Genomic DNA, 27,600 nt, shown 5'->3' with positions numbered 1-27,600 from the left:
CACTTGTATACCACGGAAGCACGCCAGCGTCCTGGGATTCCAGACACTTTATGAAGCAGCACAATGAGAACCGGGCGGCACCCCTCATGACACTGATGCGCGCGGTTCACTTTTGCAACGGAAACTTCCTTGCTTTTATTTATTTGCTTGTTTGTTTGTTTACGTCTTTCTTCAGGGACGACGCGCTGGTGCGCTGATGGAGCGGGAATAATAGCATACCGCCGGGCAGCGGGACGGTCTTAGCTGGAGCTGCCGCGGCGGCAGCTGTTTCCCCGGGGTTGGAGGATGTGAAAGCGCTCCGCCTCCTCTCGCCGGAGCGCAGAGGTGCTCAGCGCTGCGGCCGGGAAAGCCCCTCCGCAGACTTCCCCGCGGCAGGTCGCCCGGCGCGCAGCCCGGCCGCCGGGTGCCCGGTGGGGGTCGCTAACGGCTGCCGGGCAGCTGCACGGCGGGAGATGGCGGCGCAGCGCGCGGCCGGCGGCGGGGCGCATGGCCGCCCCCGGGCAACGGCCGCCGCCATGGGCGGGGCGGGCCTCCTCCTGCTCGGCCTCCTCATCGTCCTGCTGCAGGCGGCCCCGGCAGGTACCGTGCGCCTTCACCGTACGGTGACAAAACCTCACAGCGCATCTACACCCACCGGTAGACGCAGGAAAGCTAAAGGGTTATTATCCTCAAAAGCGAACAGTGAGTGCTGAGGAGAGGGGTGTTTCTCCTTTCTGCACGCCAGAGGAGCGGTGTGCCTGCGCGTAGGCAGGTTGGTGAGGCAGCTGGCGGCTCGGGGACCCAGCTGAGAGCTGCATCTCTGTGTCATCAGCTCTGAAGAACAGAAGTAGTTCTGTGGTAGGACACCAAGACTGCACTTTTCGGGAGTAATTCTGCTGATCTCCTATCCAGCGCGCGTGATTGCAGCTGTCAGCTGACACCTATTGGGAAATTTGGTTGTACAGCCTCGATGCTAAAACTGGGATTGCCTCGAAATCACAGACAGACGGGGGTTGGAAGGGACCTCTGCACATCAGCGAGTCCACCCACTGCTAAAGCAGGTTCCCTACAGCGGGTTACACAGGAAAGTGTCCAGGCAGGTTTCGAGTATCTCCACAGAAGGAAACACCACAGCCTGTCTGGGTAGCCTGTGAGGTCCTTTGTGAGGTTTTGAAGTCTGAGTGTAACAAGTCGCTTTAGGCTTTCTGGTAATACTAAACTAGATTATTCATTTGGGACATCAGTGTGCTTAGGTGCCAGATCTTTTTATTTGCCAATCTGCTTCTGACACAGTCTCACTAATTCCTTTCTGAGGACTTTTCCATGAGCAAGATTAGTGGTGAAGTTCTACTCTGACATAAAAACATCGTTAGCAGCATTTTAGTATTTATTCACTGAAGCATTGCTGTTATATTATTTCCTATATCCTAGATTTTAATAGGCAGAATAGACATTATAAACTCCAAAAAAGACAATAATTTTAATTTTGTATCACTGAGAAGTTATTATTATACTCTGGATTCAGAGCGATGTAAAGAATACGAACCTTTTAAACTATTTTTCGTTTTGTTTACTAATGCTTGCATTTGGGGTTTGTGTGGTTTTCCTTACACAGCACTTTCCATCAATAGGCAGATTGGAAATGCCAACTTGGATATAGGAAAACACTTGTCTATTAGCACCACTGGGTAAAGATAAGTAGCACTGCCGTTTATGTCTTCTTTTGGTACAGAAATCTCTTTCCAAAAATTACCTCCAAACATAATATCTTTAAAAAAAATTCAGCAATCACCTTAACTTAAATCTCTAACGATAATTTTAGAAGTTTCATTTATAAATGAATTGAAACTACGCCAATTGCACGTTCTAGCAGTACAGCATTTTACTCATTAGTAAATTGTTTAATTAGTTAAGACTCATTTTAAACTCTACTTCCTGCCATTGCACTTTTCAGACAAATATCATTTTCTGATTAACTATTCTGAAGATGACTAATTTTGCTACCATAGTGTTCATTTTAAGACTAAAATGGTCAGGTTAAAGTATTATATGAAATGGTTACTTCATGTGAAACTTAGAGCTGCAGAGTGGCATTCCCTTTCAACTCAGTGCTCCTGTAGTCATTATTAACCTAACCATATTCTTTGTTTGAGCAGGGAGTGAGATGGGACCCCTTTACACGGCACTGTTGTAATGCCCATGGAACAGGGAGGAGCAGGGGGGCTTTGTATATATGCAAGTATAATCCATTTGCTGCTTCTGATGTAGTGTTGAGACTTTTCCCCTGCAGACAGAACTCCTTAGCAATACATGAGCATCATCTCTCTCTTACTCTGGGTACTTTTTCTCTTGGGTAGAATTTATAGTTCAGCAAAGTAGATTTTCAGTGCAAGAAAACAGAGTGTTAGCATTTTATGCTTAAACTGAACTCCCTACAGAATCTGTGGTGTAAGTTAGAAGGAAGGCTGTTGAGTTTAAGTCCAGAAGATTTTAGAGTCCACTGATGAATAACATACAGATATAGATACCTGATACTCAGATAACAGATACCATATATATCACCATAGACAGTGAAATGAATTCCTTTGAATTCCAGTAATAATCAGTTTTCTTTGCGTGGATCTTCAGGCAGTTGAGAAGTTTTCCCCAGCCCTGGAGATGAATGAGTTGACTTCTCTGTGTCTGGTAGTGATACAAAACTAGTTTTCTTCATCTGTATTCATCTGCAAAAGGATCTGCTGCTCACAGCTTGTGTTATGCCTGTAAGGAATGCAATACAAGGAAGAATCACACCCTGTGCATTGGGCTGCTTAAAAAACTTATGTGGAGAATTAATAAAGAAATTCATTAATTTATTTTCTCAAAAATGAATGAATCTTAGCTTTTCCCATTGCTTTGTAAGTGCTGTTGCAATTTGAGGAGATGGAATAGTGTATTTATGGACTTTAAAATGCAGTTTAAGCTCTTATTTTGTCCTATCTTTATTGTGTTTTTGCTACATTTTCTTTGGAATGACTTCTTAATACTTTTTCAGTGATAAGAATCTGTTTAAACTGATTGTATGCGCTCTTAAACCAGTGAGTGAAAATGAGAAGATCATTTGTGCTGGAGACTGCCTGAGGAAGAGCCATTTAAAGTGATTAGGAGGAGAGGAAAGGAATTCAAGTAGGAAACCTGAAAAAAAGCTTCACAGAAATTTAAAGGCTGTATAGGAAGTGAGGGAAAGAGCATATTGAGGTCAGATTCATACGTGGACAGAAGCACTTACTGACTGAAATGACTGCCACGCAAATGAAGTGTATGCACATGAAAGAGCAGGCAAATATGATGTACTTAATGATATCAAAACAGTAATTTCAGTAGTTTTTTACACTGTCTTCCTTCAGTAACTACACTTTCAACTTTTTCTAATTCGTTTTATGTAAGCAGTGCGAGAGCTCCATCTTCAGGTTTAAATTATTGTAAAAAATCACTGTTTCCCATGAAAAGCTATATATATATATCTGTTCCAGTGCAGTAGAGTTCTGGAAGACAATGTAAATATTCCAATTAGAATTTCAAATTTGTTTTGTGTTATAATTAAAACCCTCCAACCCTTCTGGGAGGTCTTTGGGGAAAATTAAGTTATTTGGAAAGTCTTCACTCCTCAAAAACAAACAAACAAACAAAAAAAGTTGTTGTGAAGTGGTACTTGGTGAAGCAACGTTATGAAGTAAATCCAACTGTTACCTGCAGAAGTCAATCATATATGATACTACTCGTTACTTTCTTTCGATTTTCTTTTTCTACTCCATAAGTGTTTTGTATAGAATAGTTTGCTTGTATCCTCAAATGGCAGATAGGCAGTTCTTTTAACTTACCTTGATTATCTTGTCCTGATCGCTGGAGAGTCTGATTTCCTTCTGTTTTCTATAGCAGCGTATGGCAAGGGAGTACAGTTACCAGCTTCATAATAGATGTGGTGAATTGTTGATTTCCCATTATTGTTCTAATCAAGGTAGATCAAAGCAAACCTGGGAGTCAACCCAGTTTTTCTTGTGTACCAACAAATGCCTCAATGGGAAATGAATTTACTAGTGTATCTGCTGCTGGTTTTACTTGATAACTACTGAATCTAAATTAGCAACAAGCACAGTTCTGGTGCCGTGTAACTATTTAGCCCATCTTTGTAAATTAATTGCTACTAATTATATATATGCTCAGTTTTTTATTGCCATCTTCTGTGTTCAAGACTTTATATTCCTCTGTTATTTACTTGCTTTCCCAGATTCCCCTAAGGAATTATATCTCAGAAGCATGCCTTAACTCTCAGTAACCCATATTCTTTCTAAACAGGAGGTGGAGACAAAGAACACAAAATACTGAGAGGTCTGCTAGCCAGCATTCTCTTTCTGCTGGCTTTGTGCAGCATACGTGGAATATCTGTAGAAGAAACTCAGATCTGACTTGTGCTAGAATGCCCACCTGATACTGCATAATGAAGGATCATTCAGATTTCTTTCAGAAGCCTTGCATGTTTTACAAAGCTTTTCAATTGTTACGAAAGGTCTTTTAAATCCCTATATAATGTAGAAGCAATGCAAACTAAAACAACCATTAAGAGCTTGTATTTTAATTTCACAGAGGAAATTAAGAAAATCACAATAATAACAGAAACTATGTTTGTTACCTCGCTAGTGGTCAGTGCGCAGACTGACTGACATCCAGACTGAGTGTATCGTGACAGTGCAGCTAAATTTTATCCCCCATTTGGACGGTGTCTAATCCCATTGCCCTCATTATAGAGAGCCTTCATTTAACATGTGACAGTTCTTTTGTAAAAATTAGAAATAGATTTAAAGCTAAAAACAAGAAACATGCCCTGCCTAAGACATTAGACAAATACGAAGTTAGTACCTGTTGAAGAACAAGTCCATAAAGGGTGTACACTGACGTGAAGCATGCTGCTGGCTTTTTTAGAGAAATGTAATAGTTGTGTTGATGCAATTGTTTTCTCTTTTGACAGTTCAGTGCTTAAGAAGTGCAGAGTCAAGAAGCAATAGCTTAAAAATAGTGGGATCCATCTTATTTCCAGGTATTTTTCTTTAAACATAATGTAAACAATTCCAGTTAAAATGAGCCTTCTACCACAGAAATGCCCTTCTCCATCATATTCCTTGTTGTTTAATTATATAAAATGCTTTAACTAATTACAGTTCTGTACTGACTTACGTATGTTTAGTAGGCCACAAAAGCACATATTCCTACCACTGTTTTTTTTTTTATTCTTGCAATTTTTATAAAGCAAAGATAATTATTTTCCAGAATTGTTCTAAAAACAACAGCATTCTTTGTACTCATCATTCTGTCTGCTTTCTCCCACAGTAGATATTCCTGCTGCTTTTTACTTTCTGTGTACACAGAACCTGAGTCTTGAGGTTTATTATTCTACAATAAAAATTAAGAAATGTTAAGAATTAATTGATTAATAAATCAAATCTATCTAACTCCACTACATAATGCAGTTACTTTCTTTTCTTAATAAATAAAACAGTTGTTAGAAAATCTGAAGATTAAAGAGCTGGTTGTTCCTCATTGCCGTATACTTACTTATGTTGCCATCTCTTTAATGCACATTGTATTCTTGATTTTGATGCTACCCTTCCCCCTAGTTCTCTCCATCTGTGTTTACACTTTCAGCTTTACTAATAGCATACCTAGAAGCGTTAAGCTGTAGTCAATGCAAAATTCTATCCTGAGAATAATAACATGTATATTTCAGCAGGGCTGCTACTGAGTAAGAAAGGAGAACAAAACTGAGATAAAATAAAGTTCTGTTCTAGAAGATGCACATTCAGCTTTGCTGGATATTTCCCCAGACTTGACTAACACGTGCAAGTTAGTGCAAGTTGTTTTTTCAGACTGTTCCATACAAAAAAACCAAAAAGCAGTTTGTGAATACAGAATAGCTTTTGTCAGCTGAGGGAAACAAACAAACTTATAATTGGGAATTTAGCAGTAAGATCCCTTTAGATGAATATTCCTTTTTGCAAACCTCTCTGGCAATTTACCTCAGATTCAGAACAGAACTTCTGGTCATAGAGTTGCTTCACGGCTATTGTGCGCAACTGTAAAATGAGAGATACACTTTCAAATTTGTGGTTAAAACTTTGAAAATACTTGTTTTCATTCAGTGTGAATAGAGATGAGCTCAGAAACCTGTGTAATTTTTTTTCCCCTCTGTGAATTCCACATGAAGTATAATGCTTTAATTTCCCACTTGTTCCTTGTATCATGCTGCTCTTCCCACCTAGAACTAACGTCATAAACAAATGGAAGCATGCCTTTGCAAGATGAAAAATAATAAAAGATGCTGTGTCACAAGGCATTTCTCATTAGAAAGACTGGGACATATCCTCCTCCTCTCACCCCCATCTGGGTTAAAAACTGAAGTAACGCCTGCAAATGATGTTTATTTCCATGATATTCAATTATGTAGTTAAAAAGATATGTTTCTGTTTTCTGCAATATAAGCCACTGTAACAAGCTTATTATTAGCTGGGATGGACATTCCTCCTGTTCTTAAGACTATCAAAATTCTAAATTTATTTTTCTGTATCAAATGTTAATATTCATGTCTGTATTCTGTTTAAGCAGTCTAATACTGTGCTGTGATGTTAAGAGGCTTTTCATTTTTTAATGAAAGGAAACAATCATGCTTGAAGGGGAGAGAAAACTGGTGCCATTACTACTACTACTTGGCATAATGGAAGTGTGAAAACTGTTTTTCTAAACATTAATTCCTTCCTGCATCAAATACCTAAACAGTTTTCCACCTGCAGGGAATCTGAATGGCATGGTAAAATAAATGGTAATTTGTGTATTTGATTCAATTTCACTTATTAAGTCAGAGTCTGTAGACCACAAATGTAGTGGTTGTAGTGTTTATACTAGTTGTGGCTTTTCAACAGCGTTAGGATAGCATGGTATACTCAAGTTTAGGGTACTCTAGAGTATAAATATGTAGCATCTCATGCTTCTGAAGAATGCAAATGGTTTGCAGAATGTCATTAGGAAGGGAAATAAAATGAACTGCACACAATGAAATTACGTATATTACTGTCTTAAAATTATATATCTCACTGGTAGAATAGCAGTGTTAAGTATTTAATGCTAATGATAAACTTTTTTTCAGTGAAAGTTTATGTCAAGCTGGATCACAGCAGTCCACATATTCTATGTGTTACAAATCGTCTGCGAAACTCAGAATTGATTGATCCAGTATTCCGGTGGAATGGACCAAGTGGTTATCTTTCTTCAGGTAAGAATTTATTTTCTTACGTGACCCTCTACACTCACTTTCTTCCCCTCCTCCTCCCCCTAAAAAGAATCATGATACCTACACAGATAGAACTGTGAATGGAGCAGAATGGATAAGACTCTGTCTTTGTAGGTGTACTATATAAATGATACACTGTATACATGTAAATGATAAACTTTCAAGTTTTAGGATAAAAATTCAGGATAACCAGAATTAAAACAGTGGAGATCTCTGTAGTAAATGGTGCCGTCTCTAAAGAGTACTAGACAAGGCAAGGTATAATGAAAGCAACAGAGGCTGAGGATGACATTCTTTGCTGCACTGAGAGACATCTGGGACTGTTCTATAAGGATAGAATAATAAAGTGATAGGCAGTGTGATCTAGCCCAACCTCCTGCTCAATGACAGGCTGCTTTCAGCCATGAAGTTGCATATGGCCTTGACCTCTGGAGTTTGGAGAATCTCCATCCATGGAGATTTTCTATCCTTTCTCTGGAAATTCTTCCATTTTATTTCTCATTTTCACACGTAATTTACCTTATTGCAATTTTTTGTTATTGCTGTTTGTCTTTTTGTGATGCACCTCTTAAAGGGTGTGGCTTATTCTTTCCTGTAACATCCCTTAGGTAGTGAAGCACTGCAATTCCCTCTCTAGGTTTCTCTGGGATACACATCCTAGTTTCCACTGCCTCTTGTCCTGTGCTCCAACTCCTTAATCATCTTACAGGCTTCCTGCTTGACTCCAGTTTGTTAGCATCTGTCTTGTACTGGGGAGTTCTATAGTGCCAAAATGAGTACTGAGAATAATCACTTTAAACTGCTGGCTGTACTATTGTTGATACAACCCAGTATGCAGTTAGCCTTCATGGCTGCAAAAGGGTGCTTCTGGGTCATGTTCAGGGTCCACTTGGGTTCCCAGGTCCTTTTTTATTGCAGGGCTGCTACCAAAATCTTGTCTGCGACAGTATATTGGAACTGTATATGCTACTCTTACTCTGTTCCAAGTGCAGGATTGCACTTGTGCAATTTGATTTTTTTGCATACTTGACAAGAAGGTATTCTGTCCTGTGGTGTAGGTCAGTGGTAAAGATTCTAATCAGTACTGGTGCTTGTAGCAGCCCTGAGGAAAGTCCCTCATATATGGCTGCTAGTTACAATTTGAACAATCAAGCAATCTTCTAAATTGAGCTCCATCCACTTTTTCACCAGTTTAATCTCTTGGTTTAGTTTATAGTTTCAGTTACTAATTGTTCACCCTTTTATAATGGCAGTGTTACTAAATCCTGTTTGCTTTCTTCTTAATCTGTACTGGTGTCTGTCAGACCTCTGTCCTTGGTGTTTGTGTATTTTCAAGTAGCTTTTTCTGTTTCGTGATCTGAAGTACCGTTGATATCACAGTGATTCTTCATTCTTAATCCGCTACATGCCAGCCTTCATAGTAGAGCATTTCAAGTTTCTATAGCATCTGACACTACACCGGTTTTGCTCTCAATCTGATAACAGGCTTAACCTCGAGGATGAATTTATAACATACTTTGCCTCACAGTTAAAGATGTTTTTGCTTATACTTAAGCTTGTGGGCTATGTCACTTCATGTGAAAATGTTAATCTCTCTTGAAATGAATATGTAGTGGTTAGCTGTGTGTCCTGCATTGTAAATAATATATTTTGATGCCCAGTCCGTGATGCATGACAAACACATTATCAGATATATTGTCATGTGTATATGTCGTGAGCTTAATGCGATCAGACAGAAGGCAGCCTCCTGATTCACAATTAACAAAAATTGTCCTTTTCAGTCCTCTGGCTACTGCTTATCCAAATAACAGTTTTGACAGTGTTAACTATGCAGAAGAGAAAACCATGGATACCTCAGACTTTCATTTGACGGGTTTAAATCTTTTCCTGAAGACCGCTTCATTAATATCTCAAGTTGTTGTGCCAGACTTGGATGACTAGCAAAAAGCTATGGTGGCAGGGATTCTTGGCTCTGTGGAAACTTTAGGTATACTAGAATCAGCAGCAGGAGGGCAAAAACCATTTCAAAAAAAAGAAGAAAACGTGTTTCCCTGACAAAGCTTTCTATAGAGATGTGAGGGTTTTGGGGAAAAAAAATGTTGAAAAAGTGTAGTAATGAATGGACTTCAACTTCAGACACAAAGATGGTTCTTAGTGTCCTAGGGATGTTGTCACATTCATTTTCTTTCAACTCAAGTATAAACAAACACTTAAGTTTCTAGTTTATGAACTGTTTGTTGTGTAAGAGAATTTTTTTGCCAGGCCTTCTTTTATAATGAGCCTATTCCCTCTAAGTGGTAAAAATCACATGGGCTTTTGTGTGTCCAGTTAGTCTCTAATATCTATCACAGCGAATCAACATACTGGAAGGAAATTAGCATTCATAAGCATTACGTGATTCTTTATCTCAGTGTGTTCATTTTAAAGAAAATAAGCCTTTCAGTGGGAATGCAGAATTATGAATCCAGTCGTAGGAAGAGTAAGAAAATGCTGCTTCTTGAAACACTTCAAAATAAATGTACGAACTGTGATAGAAAAATCAAATTATCTTTCAGGCAAACCACCCTTTTGACTATCACGATAAGAAGGTGTTTTGTGCACCCCAGATTTGTCTAAATATATACATAGAACATCACGACTACAAGAAAAACTTTCAAGGAGCAGCAAATGCTCTGCTCTTTGTAGTCATTAACAAGTTCTGTTTTTTGTTCACAGATAGTTTTAGTTCACATATGTGTTGTCAAAAGAGTAATAAAAAGCAAAATACTGCACAAAATGTCCTTTTAAATCATTACAATTTCAAAATTTACCATTTTTCTTCAGTTATCAGAGAGACTTTTTTTGTATTAAGATCTGGAAATTATACTTTGAAGTTTTTAAACTTCAGACAACTGAGAATAAGAGTATTACAAAACACACTTTAAATGGAGAAAAATTGCTTTTTATGTTCTGCATCCTAAAGTTTCACTGCATAAAACAGAATTTTGGAGGCTGTTTAAATAGAAATAGTTAAATGGAACAGAAAATATAAGAAAGTATCTCATTCTTTTTGCTAATGCGAACACTGGAATAAGTTTGTTTTACTTTGGTGAAACCAACAAATTTGTAATTAAAGGAAAGTTACTGTTTTTCACACACATTGCTACCTAATGTACTCATGGAGCCTGGAAAATTATCTAACTTACTCTCATAGAACAAACTAAAAAATAACTGCTTTTTTATTTCATATCCTGCTAGTTTATGTTGACCACAAGGAACCTCTGAACTTGATCACATCCCTTGTATATGAATGCCTCTTATGTAAGAGAGGCACATTAAGTCATATCATGTCATTTGTATCATAAAATGTGACATGAAATCCAAACTCATCTTACTTATCTTGTTGCAGCAGAGTTAGCACTGAAAAAAATAACTAGATTTAAGAAGAAAGTGCATAAATCAATTGTTTTTAAAGTTTCATTTAAAGGCAGTAGTCTTTTTTTTTGTGAATCCAAACTCATGTGAGTAGGCAGTGTGCATCCAGATAATTCCTCAAAGCAAGGGAAGTTTAGTGTAGTTTTGTTTATAACACTGGGAAATAAAAATAAAACAAGCTTTTGATTTTGTGATCTATACAGAGATTCTTTACAGACAGATGTACCATTAAAACAATTAATGTCTACTGGTTCTGTTCTTTTCTGTTATAGAAATATTCATTGTTCAAGAAGGGATAAAATTCTAAAATAAAACCAGTGACTTAATCCATCAGAAGAACTGCTTAACTTTCCTACTTCTAGTGATGCATTTTCAAAAAAATCTTTGTGATCCGATCTCTTCACTGGATGTCCAAGCTTTGTCTTTTGTGGACTTCTTCGTCATCTTTGAAATTTAGTAATGGATTTTGTAGGCATAGCAAAGCTGGTTGTGATGTGTCTTAAAGGTGCTCCAGGTAGGGCAGCTGAATATGCCAAAGATCTGAACTACATTCTTAAATCTATGCTGGTCTTCTGACACTATTAGTCTGCTGGCTATGTCAGCATTCAGTAGCAAATGACATCCTAGTTCATTAGACTTAGCATCCTGTTCATCATCAGATTAAAAATCTCTTCGTCCTCCTAAATATGACAGTGTCCCATTAATGAGAGAACCTAAGTTTTTATGGAATCCCAAACATTTCTTGTAAGAGAATTTGTACTTTCAGACTTTTTAATAGCTTGTTTCTTTGTTGTTATTGTTGTTTTTTACCAGCACTTGAATCATCATCTTTGTAGACACAGTTACATATGAGACAAAACTAAGCTGATTAAATGTTTAAATTGATTCTTGAGGAACAAAGTCCCGCTTCTGCCAGGTGTGTGAAAAGAAGCACTTTGGTCAAGCTGTTTTTTGTTAATATCTTTCTTAAAATTGTATAGCAGGACAATCATCATGCATCCAGACTAACAGTAATTTGTTAGATTGGAGTGTGGCTTTGAAGTGAATTGCTTAATTTTGCTCACTTACCACATTTTGTTTGGATCGTGGACTGGTTGTTGGTGCAGAAACTGGATTCCTTTTGGATGAAGCCACTTGGAAGATTAGCTTTGAGAGATAACACATGTTCCACCTGTAAAACCAGATTAGGACTGGTCTAAAGTAAGGACTCTAAAATGTGTTTAATATAAACCTCATGTCCTTAGGATTCACTTTTTCAGTCAAAAAATATGTTTTTCACATCACACTAATTGTCTTAGATTTCATAGCCTAGATAAAAGGTCTAAAGTACTTAGAATATTAAAAATATTTTCTTTTCTTGGGCTCCAAAAAGCAAAATAATCTATTCTCAAAATATTTTATCCAAGTGAGTATTTTACCTTCAGGTCTATTATAATCTGCGCTAATCCAGTGATTCCTAAGGTTTTCTTTGACAGCTACCAAGATAAGCTACTATTTAAGAAATCCTCAGGCATGTTGTCAGCGTCTGAGGACTCTTCAAGTTAGGAAAGCGTTTGTTAAATGTCATCACGTAACCCACAAGCAGGCTACATGGGAGAACTGTATGGCTTAACATAAGAGCTCCAGTATTTCTTTCCATTTTCTTTAAACAACTAATTAAAGAGACATGTTTATGATTTGTACTTGAAAGTAGGATTCCACTTCTTATCTGCCTTGAACTAAGTTGTATTAAGATTTAGACCACCACCCTAAGACTTTTGATCTTGGAGACCAAAATGTCACTACTCACTTTGAGTATATAAAGTTAAAATTATAAAGATTATTTGCTCTCTTTTTGCCTTTTTTATCTGTGAGTTTTCTGCTCTTGGAAATGGATATTGGAGAGAATAGACATTGGAGGTTAAATAAAAACAGAACTACTTTGTGAATCAGTACATAAAAACAGCAGCAATAAGCCATACCGCTATAAGGCTGAACTGAGTGAGACCCTGTCAGCCTTAGGTTCTGAGTCCTGAGCCTTCAGCTGAATCCATAATGTTATTATACTGTGCACATTTTAAGAGTAAATAACCATTTGCACCCTTTCTGCATTTTCTCATTATGACTGCTAAAGTTATTTTATTACATTTTACCAGCAAATAGCAGTGTGCAAATATCACCAACGGGAACTTTAATATTGGGACACTTCAGATCTGACCTGAGTGGAGTTTACACTTGTTCTCTTGTTTATAAGCTTATCGCTGCACAACCAGATAAAAGACTCACAATAAAATACCATATTTATGGTAAGTTATTAACATTGGTAAGTGTGCTGTTACCTTGGAGATTTTATTTTTAAATGTGTTGCTACTTATAAGGAAGTAATGCTTATTTAAAATTTAACTTGGAGAGGTAAAGACATTTGGTTTCTTTGGATAAATTGTTCTTAATAGCAGTTGCTACCAGGCACTTCATTTAATGGCATTTACAGAGCCTTAAATTAAGGTCACTTTTTGACTAAGAAATTTATGAGTACAGTTCTTTTTAAAAAAGAAACATAAAACGTAGTGAAATGCAACAGACTGAATAGATAGCAGTCCCTAATAACATAAAAACAGTATAATTTAAAATGAAATTATTCTTTAGGAGATGAATTTTAGCACAGCCTTATGGATTTATTTCACACAAGTTAATGACTTAATTATTAATTGAATATGGTTTTGAATTTTAAATTATGTACTGATTAATTACATAATTAATTAATTAATTCACGCATAACTCGAGATAGGACTAGAAGGAATGGCCTCAAGTTGCGCCAGTGGAGATTTATGTTGGATATTTGAAAAATTCCTCCTTTGAAAAAGTGGTCTGGTGCTGGAATGGGCTGCCCAGGGAGATAGTGGAGTCACCGTCCCTGGAGGTGTTCAAGAACATTTGGATGCTGTACTGAGGAACGTAGTTTAGTGTGGAAATATTGGTGTTAGGTTGACAGTTGGATTGGATGATCTTGGAGGGCTTTTCCAACTTTGGCGATTCTATTAATCTATGACATATACTGGTAGCTTATTCTTTCCTGTTATGATCACATGTCCATCTGTTAAGAATGTTTGATGAAGTGAAATATTATAGATACAATATCATTTATTCATTACTAGATCTCTTTTCCTTCCTTAATTCTTGAGATTTAGATAAGAGTTTCTATTGCCTTAATTGACCTCAAATTTGAAATGTGTACCAATGTTCATTTAAAGGCCTGCAAGAGCATAATACCCTAAACTAGCCTCTGATGTAAATTAATTTGACTCTGGCCTTAGTAGCCTTGATGTAGAATAACCATAACCTTTAACAGTTACCTTGTCTGAGAGAACTGGAAGAAATTTCTTTCAAGCAATTTTGATGGAAAAGCTTACAGTTTTCGGTAATGCAGTCTTACATTTTTCAGTAAGGATCCAATCTAAATACTTGCATACCATATTCAAAATCCACAATATGCAGCAGCAGGGGAAAGAAAATGGGAGAAGCAAAATCCATGTGGAGAATCGAATGGGCTGTCTTAATTGGATGCCCTATTCTTGATATTTTGATGCTATACTCCCAGCGTTTAACAGGGACTACAGGAAAGCTGGAGAGGAACTCAGGGAGTGTAGTGATAGGACAAAGGATAATGGTTTTAAACTAGAAAAGGAAGGAATTCTTTATGCAGGGTGAGGGTGGTGAGGCACTGAAACAAGTTGCCCAGAGAAGCTGTGGATATCCCATCCCTGGCAGTGTTTCAAAACCAGGTTGGATGAGGCCCTGGGTAACCTGGTCCACTGGAATGTATCCCTACCTATGGCAGCAGGCTTGGAACTATATATTTAAAGTTCTTTCCAATCCAGACTGTTCTGTGATTCTGTGAGGTTTTTTGTTTTATTTATTTGTTTGTTTTGGCTGGTTTGGTTTCTATTCCTTCATTTTTCTTCTCTGCAAATCTCCCTCCTTATTTCTGTGTTTCTACCCACACCAGGAACCCTGTTCTTCATTCTTCTACTTCTGTTTTCTATTTAGCATTCTATTAATATTTAGCTGATAGTAAGCTTTCAGTAAGTAGAGTGGTTATCATGAAATAACTAAACCCATGCATTTCATGGTACATTATATTTGTGAAAGCTGCCCAAGTTTGCATGTAGTTTTGCAGTAAAGTTTAAATAGCTGGTTCTTCCATAATAGTAAATTTCATGTCTGTATGATAGCTTGTTTGGGTACTTACATTGATAGAGAAAGAATTTCTATTCAGTTTTTACCTCCTTTAAAATATGTTTTTGTGATAGTTGACTAAGAAGAGTAAAATATGCTACTATAACTGAAGATAATGTGTAAGTTATGTGTAAGTTATATGTGAAGTACTACACCACGTATTACAGGATATTTTCTAACATGCTTCTTAACCTTAGCTTTCATATTCTTGATGCTTCTACTATAGTTTACTGTGGATTTTTTTTTTTTTTAAAACAACAACAACAACAACCAGTAATAAACATTAAGTAACCTATGGATATAAGTAAGAATATGGACTTGTAAAAGTCTCTTAAGTGTTTCTGACTAGCCCAGCATACATTATTTTATCATTAAAAATTAGTTGAAATTAGTTCAAATTAATTTTGTTTATAAGGTAAAGATTTAAATCAACAGTTTTACTTGCAAATATGTGAATAACTCATTTTTTCATACATTCTCTTCATTGTCTTTTGCATTTTTTCCTGCAGCTTATTCTGATCCTCAGTATTACTATGAATTGACAGTCCAGTACCATGCAGCCCCCTGCAATAGTTTTCACAATACTTCTTTTGGGAGGGCATTGCTTCAGATACTAAGCAAGCTTGTTGCTGACCTTTCATGTGAGGTTTCATTAATTAAGTCAGAATGCCACCATGTAAAAATGCAGAGAGGAGGCCTCCAGAGCGAAATGTTCTTTAAATTTTCAGGTAAAAATCTGTCTTGAATTTAGAAATGGTTAGCTATATTATAGCTAATGGAACTTACTGCTTATATGCAGAAAGTATTCCATGTATTTAATTTCTCTTATTGTAGAAATGCTTCAAGGTATTGCATATGAAGCTGCTGTCAGTAACAAAAAGCAAGATGATCTACTCAAAAGTGTGTCTTTTTCATTATTTCATTAGAGTACAGAACATTTTATAGCTGTACGTAGATCAATGTTTTTTTTCATTTTGTATCATAAAACTTTATCATGTTCCATGTTGCCCAGTATCATGGGAAGAAAAGTGATGCATTGTATTCCATAACTCCTGGGATGACCTTCCTCTTGTCAACTATTACAGATGTATAAATCTCTCTATGGATGTGGTCTGGAGTTAAATGAGATGAATCTCAGTACAGTTCCTTCTTTAAGTGGCAACAGTAAAAGAGGGAAATTTAATATTTTTCCTTTTTTTCTAAAACAAAAGGAGTATAAAGGAGACATGGGTAAAACTGATTTACAGAAATGCTGGGTTGACTTTGGTATTTTTACTTTCCTTTAATCATGATTAAAAGCAAATAATTAGGTGGCTTTGTCAGGTGTCATGAAGCTATGGGACATTTAAGTGTTCTTACTGAGTACCATTGTATATTGTAATAATTACAAAACATTATATCTGACATATCTGATACTCAAATCTTTTTATACATAAATGATCTCACAGTATCTCAGTTACTTACCATCCTCTCATAAAATTAACGTACTACAAATACATTTTCACCTTAACATACATTAAGTTCCATAAAATGTTTCTATTAACAGCTTTTCACTAAATGCATCAGTTGTGGAAGTCAGAAATCTTAATGTTGTGTCAGTCCAAAGGAGATATTATTTTACTGATACTTTCTTGAGGGTATTACTTCTAAACATTGAAACCATTTGAAAAAAGGTCCTAGATCCATTATGCTGTGAAAGAAGATTGAAATAGCAAGTAAAGCAGTCCCAGTGTATGTGTAGTTCACTTGAAACCTTTGTTATTAAAAGGGATATCTAGTTTGCAATTGCTGAGCTGAATATGAATAAGAACATATCTAAAATTTTCTTGAGCTTATTGTTTTTAATTATTTCATATTTTCGTATATATTATTACATTAGTCACTATATATGAAGACATGCAGTTTAAAAATATCAATTTCTGAACAAAGTATATCAATTGCACTTTGTTTTCCACTTTCCACTCTCCAAAACAGTGAAATTATTAGTTGTGTTTCTCTAAAGATGGTATTTGTAGTGGATAGCACTGATGTGTAGAGGGTCATTAATTTAGGTTAATTCTACGTTTGTTGAGATTACATAAATGAGATATAGCCAATATGTGCAGACTTTATAAAATGTTTAAGCAATACTTTGAAGCTTTTCTACAATCAAGGAGGAGGAATTCTCCAGTTAGAGATTTAGATGGATTGAAACTTTGATATAACCCAATGGTAAACTACACATTCTTCAGCACCTTGAGGTGCCAGTACTTTTTGATTTCTAAGCAGCTTATGGTGTTTCAGAATTACTTCCATGACAGAGGTAGGTAAAGCTTAAGAGAAGTGAAATTAATATGTTAACAGATAATGTTATTCTTATTACGGCAGATGAATCAAGTGCCAGTTCTGGAGAGTAGGCCAGCAGCTTAAGCATGTCTCAGGCCTTCACCATATCATGCTAGCCATAGCTGATGAGGAATGTGTCTCATGAAAATGGATTACTAAAGTGTAACCATTTTTTCTTGAATCCATTCTCAGTGTTTTCCTTTGGTTCAGTATCTCACAGAGGTTCCTAGGAGGAAGGAAGGGGGTTTAGTGGGGGAGTATATGAGACTGAGATGTGAGCACAGGAAGACATCAGTGGGGGAAATTTGGAAATCTTTAAAAACATTGATATTGCTGAAGTTGTTCTTGAGAGAAAACTCAAGTCCATTCCTTGAACAATCAGAAGATTGAACTGTTAGGATTCCTGGCTGACTGTTTCAAAATCTGTCTTTATAAAACCATAACGGTTATCTAGGTAAACGGAGAGAGAGTAGGTTATTTTATTTTATTTTATTTTATTTTATTTTATTTTATTTTATTTTATTTTATTTTATTGATTTATTTTTGAAAGGATGTGGATATCTATATGTCTGGGAAGCATCCAGGATAACATATTTCCTTGCCATCAGAATTTACAAATAAAAATGATTTCCCATGAAATAAATATTTAAGCATATGCAATATACTTAAATAGACATGTTGGTAATGTCTGTAGGAGGAAAAATTAATGTTTTTAAAATGTTGCAAGTCAGATATCTGAAATGTGAAATTCCCAGACACTTGCATCAGAAATGATTAGAATCTTGTAAACAAGTAAATAGAAATGTTGATTCCATTGACTTTGTTCTTCTGTAAACAGATTGCATTTTGTTACAGTTACTTGCTTAGACACAGAAAACAACAAACTATGTCGGCAAAGTGCTTGTGATAAACCTCATAGATTACACAAGGTAAAGTAGATAGAGGAATAACATTGCAACTAACATAATAGACTAAGCATAGCATAATATCAACATAAAATATGAAACATAGTTTGGTTAGTAAATAAACCAATATAAAAGTTTTAGTGGTTCTAAATCAATAAAAAATATAAAATTTAGTTAAAATTGCCAATATTCTGTTGCCCATATGGGTAAGGCAGATCACACTATCAGTTTGCATTAAGGAACGTATTTTAGGAATATGAAGAGTAGCAAGATAATTGGGAACCTTGGACATGTCTTGTAAATATTAAACATGCTATTTTTGCAATGGCATGCCTTTTCATCACTTGTGATGGAAAGTGATTCTGTGATCTGCTAAAATATTAGCTGCTTGAAGATTTTGTCTCTCATAGTAGAGAAAAAGAGGTCAAACTTTTGCTTATCAGGTTAACTTTGATTCAGAGATTCTTAAAAGCGAAGGAAAAAGAGAAAGGAAGGACAGGAGTAAGATATGTCTTCTCTACGTGGGGAACACCTAGCACAATGTGTATCATGAATATACTGCTCTGCTACCTGGACTAAAGTACTGTAGGGACTTAAAAAGGGAAGCTCAAGACACTTGTGACCTCAGTGTTTTTTCTGTGGCCTAGCTCTAAGCAGCTCCCTCACAGTATATTGATTATAGATGCACTCTTTGTTCAATATAGTGTTTTTTACTGCTGTTCTGAAGCACCTACTATTTTACATCCACTGTCAGGAAATGTCAGGTATGTAAATCATGCTTTGGGATTCAACTGGAGTGGCAAGGGAGTCTAAAATATGTAGTACTCATTACACAGTTTCCATACTGTCCAATGAAAAAAAATTAAGTTTGTGGGAAAGCTCATAGTCAAGGTTAGCTTTTTCATGCTGACAAGATCAAAATAAGAATGTATAAGCACATTTGTTTTTGCCATTCTTATATTGTGTGTGTGTATTTTCTTTTATTTGTGTGTGTATTTTCTTTTTATAGAAAATAGATATTCAATATGGATGGAAAATATGAAATATAATTGGACCTAAATAATAGTACTGGTATAGGAGGGAAAGCTGCAAAACCATTGATGATCTACAGATATCCAATGCAGGATAGCTTTAATGCTATAATCCAGTTTTAATGCTATAATCCAGCTTTAGTTAAAGCTGGATTAGCTTTAATGGTTGCATTTATATAATCCTGAACACATTTAGAGATATTGCATTAATTGAGCAAGGTTTATCTAAATTTAAGACAACAACAACAAAAAAGCATATCAGATTACCTTCCTGTTTCCATTCCACCTATCTTCTACAATCAAAAGATTTAGAAATACGTCCTTTAAATCTTAATCTCAACTCACACCCATGTTCCTTGGTCTTCTGTTTAGATCTCTTTGCATCACTGATTCTAAAAAAAATAGTTTGTTCCAATTTAGGCAAAGGACCTCATAGAGAGATTTTTTAAGCGAGAGGTGGAAATTAGGAAGAAAAGTACTGAACCGTTGCCTGAAATATACTACATTGAAGGTACTCTGCAAATGGTGTGGGTTGATCGTTGCTATCCAGGATATGGAATTAATGCTGTAAGGCATCCAGACTGCCCAGAGTGTTGTGGTAAGTGACAAAATTCATATATCTTACAAGCATTAAATACTGTTACACTGTTTTTGTTTTTGTTTTTCCCAACAAATCTTGCTGATTTATGTTATGAATGGCTTTGCCAGATTGTATTTCCCCCAGGAAAAAAAGTCACTGATACGGTTCCCATATACTGAGACTAAAGTCTCAAAGGAACATCAGCAGTCAGATGCATAGAGTATAAATCTGTGGTCAAGCTTTTTACATAGATAATTCTTTACAGAGCTAGAACTGGTGAAAGAAACACTGGATTATTTATCAAAGACTATTAACAGAATGGACTACACTTTAAAAATAAATATTAAATATATGGGAGAAAATAGAAAACAGAAGGAGACAATTCTAAAATTGCAGGACATAGGAAATGTTTCTATATGCAGTTGCTTTTTCCCATTTCTTGTCTTGATACTTGAAAACCAAGTTTACAAAAGCATATCTTTTTTTAGGATGATCTATTTTGTAAAGACTGCTGTTTTGTTTTGGTCTTCCACTCTGCAGTATCTTAGGCCATTCTAAACTGATTTATATTCCTTTTTAATTCAAAACAGAACTTTTGTCTTAGCTCTCTCTGATGGTCATTTAATATCAGTAGTGAAAAATAATACCGTTGTTTTAGCTGCCACAATCTTATATATCTCCTGCTCTAGATAGAAATGTTACACAGCTCTACACCCGTGTCAAACCAAGAAGCTGATCACTGTTCAGCTGTTCATAACAGATGCACCTTCAGCAGATATGGAGGCATAGTTTCACATCTGAAGTACCTCCTGAAAAGTTATTCTGCTTACTACTTTCCATAGCTGCAGATGTCATTCTGTCAGTATTTTCAGACATCTACTCTTCTCTTTCATTAACCTATACAATTAATTAAGATTTTCCTTTGCCAGAATCCCAAACACCATGTCATAGGCAGTATAGCTGAAAGAGTCCTCTGCTATATGCTAGTCCGTCATTCTGCCTCAAAACAAGATAGGAGCTTCAGTTTTTCCTGATGGATATGTCCTTCATGATCTTAAACACCTGTAAGGACAGACTTCGCAGACTCCTAAAGACATGTAACTCAGTACTCAAAATCCTTACCATGGGAAAGCTTTGTTTTTAAGAATTTTCATAGTTTCCCTTGATTTTGTTTATACCTGTTACTTCTTGTTATGTGTCAGTGAATCTGGAAACAATTCTGTCAACTCTGTCTAAACAACAGCTTTTGTATATCCTAGAAGATTCCAATCATTTTCTCTTTCAGATAATACCTTCATTGAAATAAAGTTCAGTCTTTTGGGTCATGTTTTGGGTTATGGCCTCTGCACAGCATTACTACTATCTACTGAAAGTTTTCTACATTTCTTTTCAATGTCTCAGACTTCATGAGTAGTTTTCAAAAGACCATACTAACATGGGAGAATTGCTTCACGTGTCTTAGATACGTGGCTAGTCATACTCACCGGGACCGGTTGTTTTTTGGTGGTTTTTTTTTTTTTTTTTTTTTTTGTTTGGTTTTTTTTTTGGAAACATGCATGCAGTGATGGAAGCATTTCGATAAACATATTTCCACGAAGCATAGTTCAGCTTCTTGGATGGTCTACTGTCTTCCCTTGGAGTAGCAGGAACCAGGTCATGTCATCCAGTTAACGGATTTAAGGTCCATTTTAAAACTATTTGGAAGTTTTGGTCTCAGTTGCTTTGTAGTTAGAAGGTCCAGCTTCTAATGTAAAGTAATTCAAGGAAGGTTTCTATTTATTTGCTCTAGTATAGAGACTGGCCTTTAACTTACATATATATATATTTATTCTCCTATTTTATAGTCAGAACAAGTCAACCACTTTTTATCTGCTTTTATAAGAAACTGCAATTGACAAACCTTAATCTTGCATGCCCCATTTTGAGTTTAATTTTCTTGTGCACAGATGACTAGAATTTAGCAAGATGTTTCCGATGAGCTCTTACCAGTGCCTTTTACTTAAGTAGTACCTTTATTTGAAGAACTTCTGATAATCTTGTTAGTGAAAAAAATAATATTAAAATTTGTCCAAGAACAATCCCTTCACCAGTTCTTCTCCAACTCCTTTCTCCTTTATGCATCATTCTGTAATCCTTTCAAAATTTCTCTTCTAGTTGTAGTTTTCTGCAGCTTATTGAATTTGTATGTGCTGCCATACCAGCTGCTTTCGGATTGATTAAGTATTTGTCTTCACTGTAAAACCACATCAAGTTGTATTATTTTCTACATGCATGTATGGGTTCATTCATGAGATCTTTCCATAAAACTGAAATCTGATCAGCTGTTCTTTCTCCTTTCTGAAAAAATTATAATGCATTTCTTAATCATCGGCCTTAGGTTAGCACCAGCCATATTGTAGCACCACAGATGCATCGCAAACCTCAGATAATTGTGTTACCCATGCATATGCCAGTTCTATTTTGGAATATAGAAACAGATGTTTCTGAGTTTCTGATCTCAGTAAGAATGTGACAGAATTGGGAAGAGTATGGCACAGGCCCTTGAACATGGGGGAAAAAAAAATTCATAAACAAAAACATACCCTAGTTTTCATACATGAAAACAGGTGGATGTTCGGTTTTACCTGTTCTGTATCCTCTACTTAGTTTCATGTCATGCTAATACTTTCAAAGTGATGGTTTACTACCAATAGTTTTCTGTCATTGAAAAGGATTCAGAGAAATTAAGTATATCCATTAGTTTCCAGCAGCTGTGTAAGTAAGCTACAAGTCACCTAGTTAAGGTTCCATTATCCTTTTCATGCTGTCCGCTAGATAGCAGATTGCACAGCAGTGGAACAACCTTTGTATCCTGTTGCAATAGAAGGCTACCTTGTTCCAATTTAATAAATGAAATAATCTGTATTATTTCCTAGACGTGTATCTATAATCCTTTAGAAAAAGAATATAGTTATTCCTCTGGTATACCAGTAGATGGTTTTGCTTATGTGTATTTGTAAAGCTTTCTCCTTCCTGTAAAGCCATCTTGAGTTGTCTAAGTTAATGTACTAAAAATGCAAGGTGTAGATGCCATCTACAAAGGACTCCCTCTTGCTTATATTTCCTAAGACATCTAAAATCTTTTCCAGTCAATAGCAGTGGCAAAAAATAAAATACCAGGTAAGCTAGTAACAGCCCACTGAGAATCAACAGAATCCTGCCAGCCTCAACAAATGAAAGTAATCCAGATATTGAAATTTCTGCTGAAGGTTTGGGCAGAAGTGACTAAGAAGTCGTTATTAAGCTATGCAAAACCAAACAACCAGTTAAAAACAAATTATGTGAAAGGATGGAATGTCTTAAATACCACTGCAAACTATTGTAATTGTATTGTAACAGTAATGCTGTTCATTAAAGATCTTTCCTAAACAAAGGCTAATATTGCCAAATTGAAGATATCTGTAGAAGATAAGTTCGAGATGTAACCAAATAGCTCAAATTCTGCTTTCATCAACTAGCAGAATACTGGGGAAAAATAAATGATCTTTTCAAATAGATAAAGATGCATTCTGGACATTTCAAATGTAAATAGTTCTGAATTAATACGATTGAAATTCATTGATTTTTTTTTTGTGTCCATATAGTTATCTGCAGCCCAAGATCTTACAATCCTAGTAACGGAATTCACTGTCTTCAGTGTGACACCAGTTTGATATACGGAGCAACGACATGCTAACTGATGGTAGAGGGACTGGCAAAGCTGCAATAGCTCTCATGCATTTTAACCTGGTAATATTAATAAATATTTAAATATTTACCTGAGTACAGTTTGTTTTGGTTATATCAATAGGATACACTCGTTTTTAAGGAATAGTGATTCATATTCTATATGAATATGAATTCTATATGAACTATATTCTAGTTTGTATCACTTAGGTGTACTTTGTTTTTAAGGTCTTGGTAATTACCCACCAGGTTAAGAGCAAAAAAGATAATTAACTATTTAAATCAAAAGAAGAAGAAAAAAAAAGGTGGAGCTATTTTGCATAGTTCATTCTTTGTTCCAGTCATCTCCTGTTGACGTAGACTAGTGTAAGGACTCTATATAGCAGCTTTCATCTAGCTGACTGTTCAGTCTTTGGTTAGGAGAACTGTACTGAGCAGCTCAATATAGCACCAAGTACAAAAACATTAAGAAAACTTTCTTCCAAGTGGAAACATAATAGTAATACTGACCACTCAGAAACTTCTTTCCAAATAATGTAAAATTTCACTTAGGTCATGCATCTGTTCTACCTTTAAAGATACCAGTTGCAGCTAACACTTGTGCTTTTACCTGAAGAAAACAAACAATAACATAAAATACCATGACAATTTTTACGACACTCATTCTTAACTTTTGTAGAAGTGTCAAGAATTAGTGAGTCGATGGCTTAATGCAATCCTTGTTATTGTTACTTATTAGTAGCCTCATTTCAATTGGTATTCTGTAACAGAATTCTGTTTTAAATCCTATTTATACATTCCCTTTCTTAGTTGCGTGACCATGAGCTAAATATGTGTAGGTCATTTTTAGCCCTTTGCCATCTGAAAAATGGGCTTTGCATGTAATTGTGTTTCAAAGCACAAGTAGGAACCTCAGGTTTAAAAACATCCATCTTCGCATATTTTCTTTTCAAAAAGGACTTAAAAAATACTGCACTACTTCTAAGAAGTAATTTTGAAACACGACACAACACTGCTTATTTTTTGAACATTAGTACAAACAGCATAACTAGCAGAAGATATCAAGTAGCTATTTTTATCAAATACCATTTGAAAATAAATAGCTGAAAAAGAGCACGTTTAAAAAAAAACATTTAGTAGCTAGTTAGGAAATCCAACTCTGTTAACTGTAATCCAGAATGACTGAAGGCTACCCAGTCCTTATTTTCACTTGGTAATAAGAAATAAATGGACCGCAAATGAGAGGAGTCATTACATTTGGTTGGAGTACTGCGCATCCTTATGTTATCTTCATAATTTCGCAATCATGACAGCACTAAATTAGTTAGCATTAGTTTGAAGTACCAGTGGCTAAAGAGAAAGCACATTATGCAGTATTACTTTCCAAAAATATGGAATTTCTTTTGGTAAAAAAAACCCATCCTAACGAGTAATAAAGGCACACAGATCTTCCTACAGTACGGGTAGCAAATTAGTTTGAGAATTACCCTCTGAAATGAATGCAGCTTTTTTAAGGCAATAGAAATATAAATTAAGTAGTATGTTTACATTTTTATATGTCTACCTTTCTACTGTACATCAAAATCAAAAAGTTCTGGTTGGCAATCTCCAACCATTCCAACAATTAAAGGCATTTATACCATCATATCTGTACTGTGAAGGAGAATAATAAAAATGATGTGCTTTTAATGGGGGTATTATACACACTAAAATACTGACTTTCTTGTCTAGGCATTTATTTGCATATTTAGCAGAGTGCTGAAATGATATATTTTGGTCTTCTTGATAAGTAAAATTTATTTTAATCCACCAAGTTTGCACGCCCTGTATGACATTCTGGAAAAAGTAAAAGAAGTGGTTATAAAGGTTTGCCTTTGATTTTGCCTATTATGTACAAAAGCACTTCACACGAACCTTTGCAAATGTTCTCTCTCATTCACTGACTGCAGTCAAGTACAGATGCTTTATTATGTATATATTATGTGAAACAAATCCTGTCCTCTGTTAACAACATTAAACTGGACTTCTAATTTCCGCTTGCTGTATTATCTAAAGTTTATGCTCTTCTATGGCTGGAGCCAGAAGAAAGAAATTTCTTTGTATATATTGCTAAGGAAAAAGGGTTTCCTTATTTTTCTACTGTCAAAATTAACTGCTTGTTAAATTTATTTTTATTTCATGATTTTAAATCTTCTTTAGGCTCGCTGTTTTCCCCATTTTTTATGAACTGATGGATGCATTCTTATTTTCAAAGCTTTTCATAAATTCACCTCTGTGCAGTATGTTACAATCTCTGCAGCAGTGCTCTATTTTGCTGGAACTGGAATGTTTAGTGTTATAGGTGGTATTTTTCCCTTTCTGCCAAATAGACGTGAAGCAGGCAAACTTCCTAAGTTCTAAATTGACAAGACGATTACTGGTAAGTCTAGGTGGCAAACTTAACATTTACTATAGATACATTCTAAATAATTACTTCAACAAGACTAACTTCCTATTCATTATTACATTATTTTCAACAAAAGCTTTTTTATGCTATTTCCTAAAAATCACGGATGTTTTAAAAAGCAGGAAACAGTTATGTGTTACAGAAATAGGATTACTATTAGCTAATAGCCCCAAATGAACTTAATACAAATATAACAAATATGAGAGTTGATTGTTTTTAAACATCAGCTTTTGTGCTGCTAATTATGTAAATGCTTTTCTATTACTGATTAATTAATATATAATTTTGACTTGTCTGTGACTGATAAATGGCACAAAGGTTTGGACTTTGTATCCGTCTGTATCCGTCAAAGCCTCCTAAGTATTACAGAGCTATCCAAGTCTAAATACCGAGGTTACCATCAAAAGTAGCATCAAATATTAGAAATCCTGACAGTACAGTTCATATTGCACGATAAGAAAACAGAAGAGACTGTTTTCCAAAGTGAGAGAACCTTTCATTATATCTTTTTACTTGTTCTAAAGAGCTTAATTAAATTTCATTTCAGCATGGCTTTCAATTTTCAATGGTGTCCAACTCTTAGAAGCACCAGCTAGTGCACGCTACTCAGGGTTTTGAACATCTTCATGGACAGAGACTCTGCTAACTGTCAGGCAGTCTCTTCCAGTAATCAGTCTCCTTTTACACTAAGATTATTTTTTTATCATTTCAAAATGGAATGTCATAGATTTCAGTTTATGCCCAAATGCATTTCCCATGTATCCTTAAGATATGCTTTGAAAATAAAACACCTTTATGACACTGTAGGTCTGTTTTTCCTTTTTTTAGCAATCCTGCTGTAATGTTCAATTTCTCTGTTTCGTATCTCTCATCTTTCCTTTTTATCCCATTTTCCCTTTAGAATCTTGCATAACAGAATAACCACCCTTCCCTCTTGAGTTTTAAATGAGTAACAATATTACTGTTGCACACTAACTGCAATTTTATAGTTATCCAAAACCATTTAGAATATTATCTCTTCAGGCACCTACCTACACAGGTTTGAAGCCAAATTAATGTACGGTACACTCCTACAGAAATGGACAAAGCCAAACCAAGAATTAATTTGGCATTACTTCAACAGAGAAATAAGCAGAAGCAGTAGAAGTAGAAGCAGACATCTCATACTCGTGTCAGTGCAGCTACATGTGAACATCTGAGAAGAATATTCATTTTTCAAGGAGCGGACTTCAAATACAAAATTCTTAATGAGCTATCACTATCCCAAAATACAGCTTTTATGGACACAACCACCTGCAAAGTTGAAAAACTCCTCATGTATATATGTATATATACGTAGGTCACTCTGAAAGTAATGCATCCTATCTGTTTCCATTGAAGCTACAACAGATACAAAGAGCACAACGAAACTTTGCTATAGCTCAGCTGCAAAACACTGTTTTTCAACATAGTCACCATCATTAGCTAAGCATTTTTGCCAGTGATGAACAAGAGCCTGAATGCCTCACCAGTGGAGATGACCCACTGCTTCACAGCTGCTATGATGGCATCATTGCTAGCAGAATGTTGCCCATGCAGTTCATGTTTCATCAGCCTGAACAGATGGAATTCAGAAGGCACCAAATTCAGACTATACAGTGGTGTGGTAGGACAGTTCAGCCAAGATGGGCAATGTGTTCCAC

The 27,600-nt window shown here is 35.7% G+C and overlaps 2 protein-coding genes across 7 annotated transcripts in view; one reads left to right on the top strand and one right to left on the bottom strand.

Moving 5' to 3' along the window:
* The window catches only part of C7orf72 (chromosome 7 open reading frame 72), a 28,037-nt gene extending 27,561 nt beyond the window's left edge, over window positions 1-476 (bottom strand). For 2 of the 4 annotated variants that reach the window (XM_040695871.2, XM_040695872.2), the window contains exon 1: window positions 220-476. The gene's annotated coding sequence lies outside the window, so the exon portion shown is untranslated. Of the gene's footprint in view, window positions 1-11 lie in introns of all 4 variants that reach the window. The other 2 variants (XM_003640783.6, XM_040695870.1) reach the window with 2 other exon arrangements.
* Window positions 446-26,713, top strand: ZPBP1 (zona pellucida binding protein 1). 3 transcript variants are annotated; one of them, XM_040677175.2, is made up of 8 exons: window positions 446-681; window positions 4,985-5,053; window positions 7,154-7,279; window positions 12,847-12,996; window positions 15,436-15,654; window positions 18,119-18,180; window positions 19,608-19,785; window positions 23,391-23,561. In XM_040677175.2, the coding sequence occupies exons 1-8, from the start codon at window positions 453-455 to the stop codon at window positions 23,480-23,482; spliced, it is 1,125 nt and encodes a 374-aa protein (XP_040533109.1). In that variant the 5' UTR covers window positions 446-452; the 3' UTR covers window positions 23,483-23,561. The 3 variants fall into 3 exon arrangements, with proteins under 3 accessions (XP_040533109.1, XP_040533110.1, NP_001025551.2); XM_040677176.2 differs by having other exon boundaries at window positions 18,107-18,180; NM_001030380.3 differs by having other exon boundaries at window positions 449-579; window positions 18,107-18,180; window positions 23,391-26,713.
* The last annotated feature ends 887 nt before the right edge of the window (window positions 26,714-27,600 follow it).

Source organism: Gallus gallus, chromosome 2 (assembly GCF_016699485.2).
Source record: "Gallus gallus isolate bGalGal1 chromosome 2, bGalGal1.mat.broiler.GRCg7b, whole genome shotgun sequence".
NCBI lineage: Eukaryota > Metazoa > Chordata > Aves > Galliformes > Phasianidae > Gallus > Gallus gallus.
The sequence above is the reverse complement of the archived record's forward strand: the minus strand, read 5'-3'. Positions and strand labels throughout refer to the sequence as shown.

Coding starts and splice junctions, on each gene's coding strand:
- ZPBP1 (XM_040677176.2), top strand. CDS start 453: ATGGCGGCGCAGCGCGCGGCCGGCGGCGGGGCGCATGGCCGCCCCCGG. Junction 5,054..7,153: donor GGGATCCATCTTATTTCCAG/GTATTTTTCTTT, acceptor ACTTTTTTTCAG/TGAAAGTTTATGTCAAGCTG. Junction 18,181..19,607: donor AACCTCATAGATTACACAAG/GTAAAGTAGATA, acceptor GTTCCAATTTAG/GCAAAGGACCTCATAGAGAG.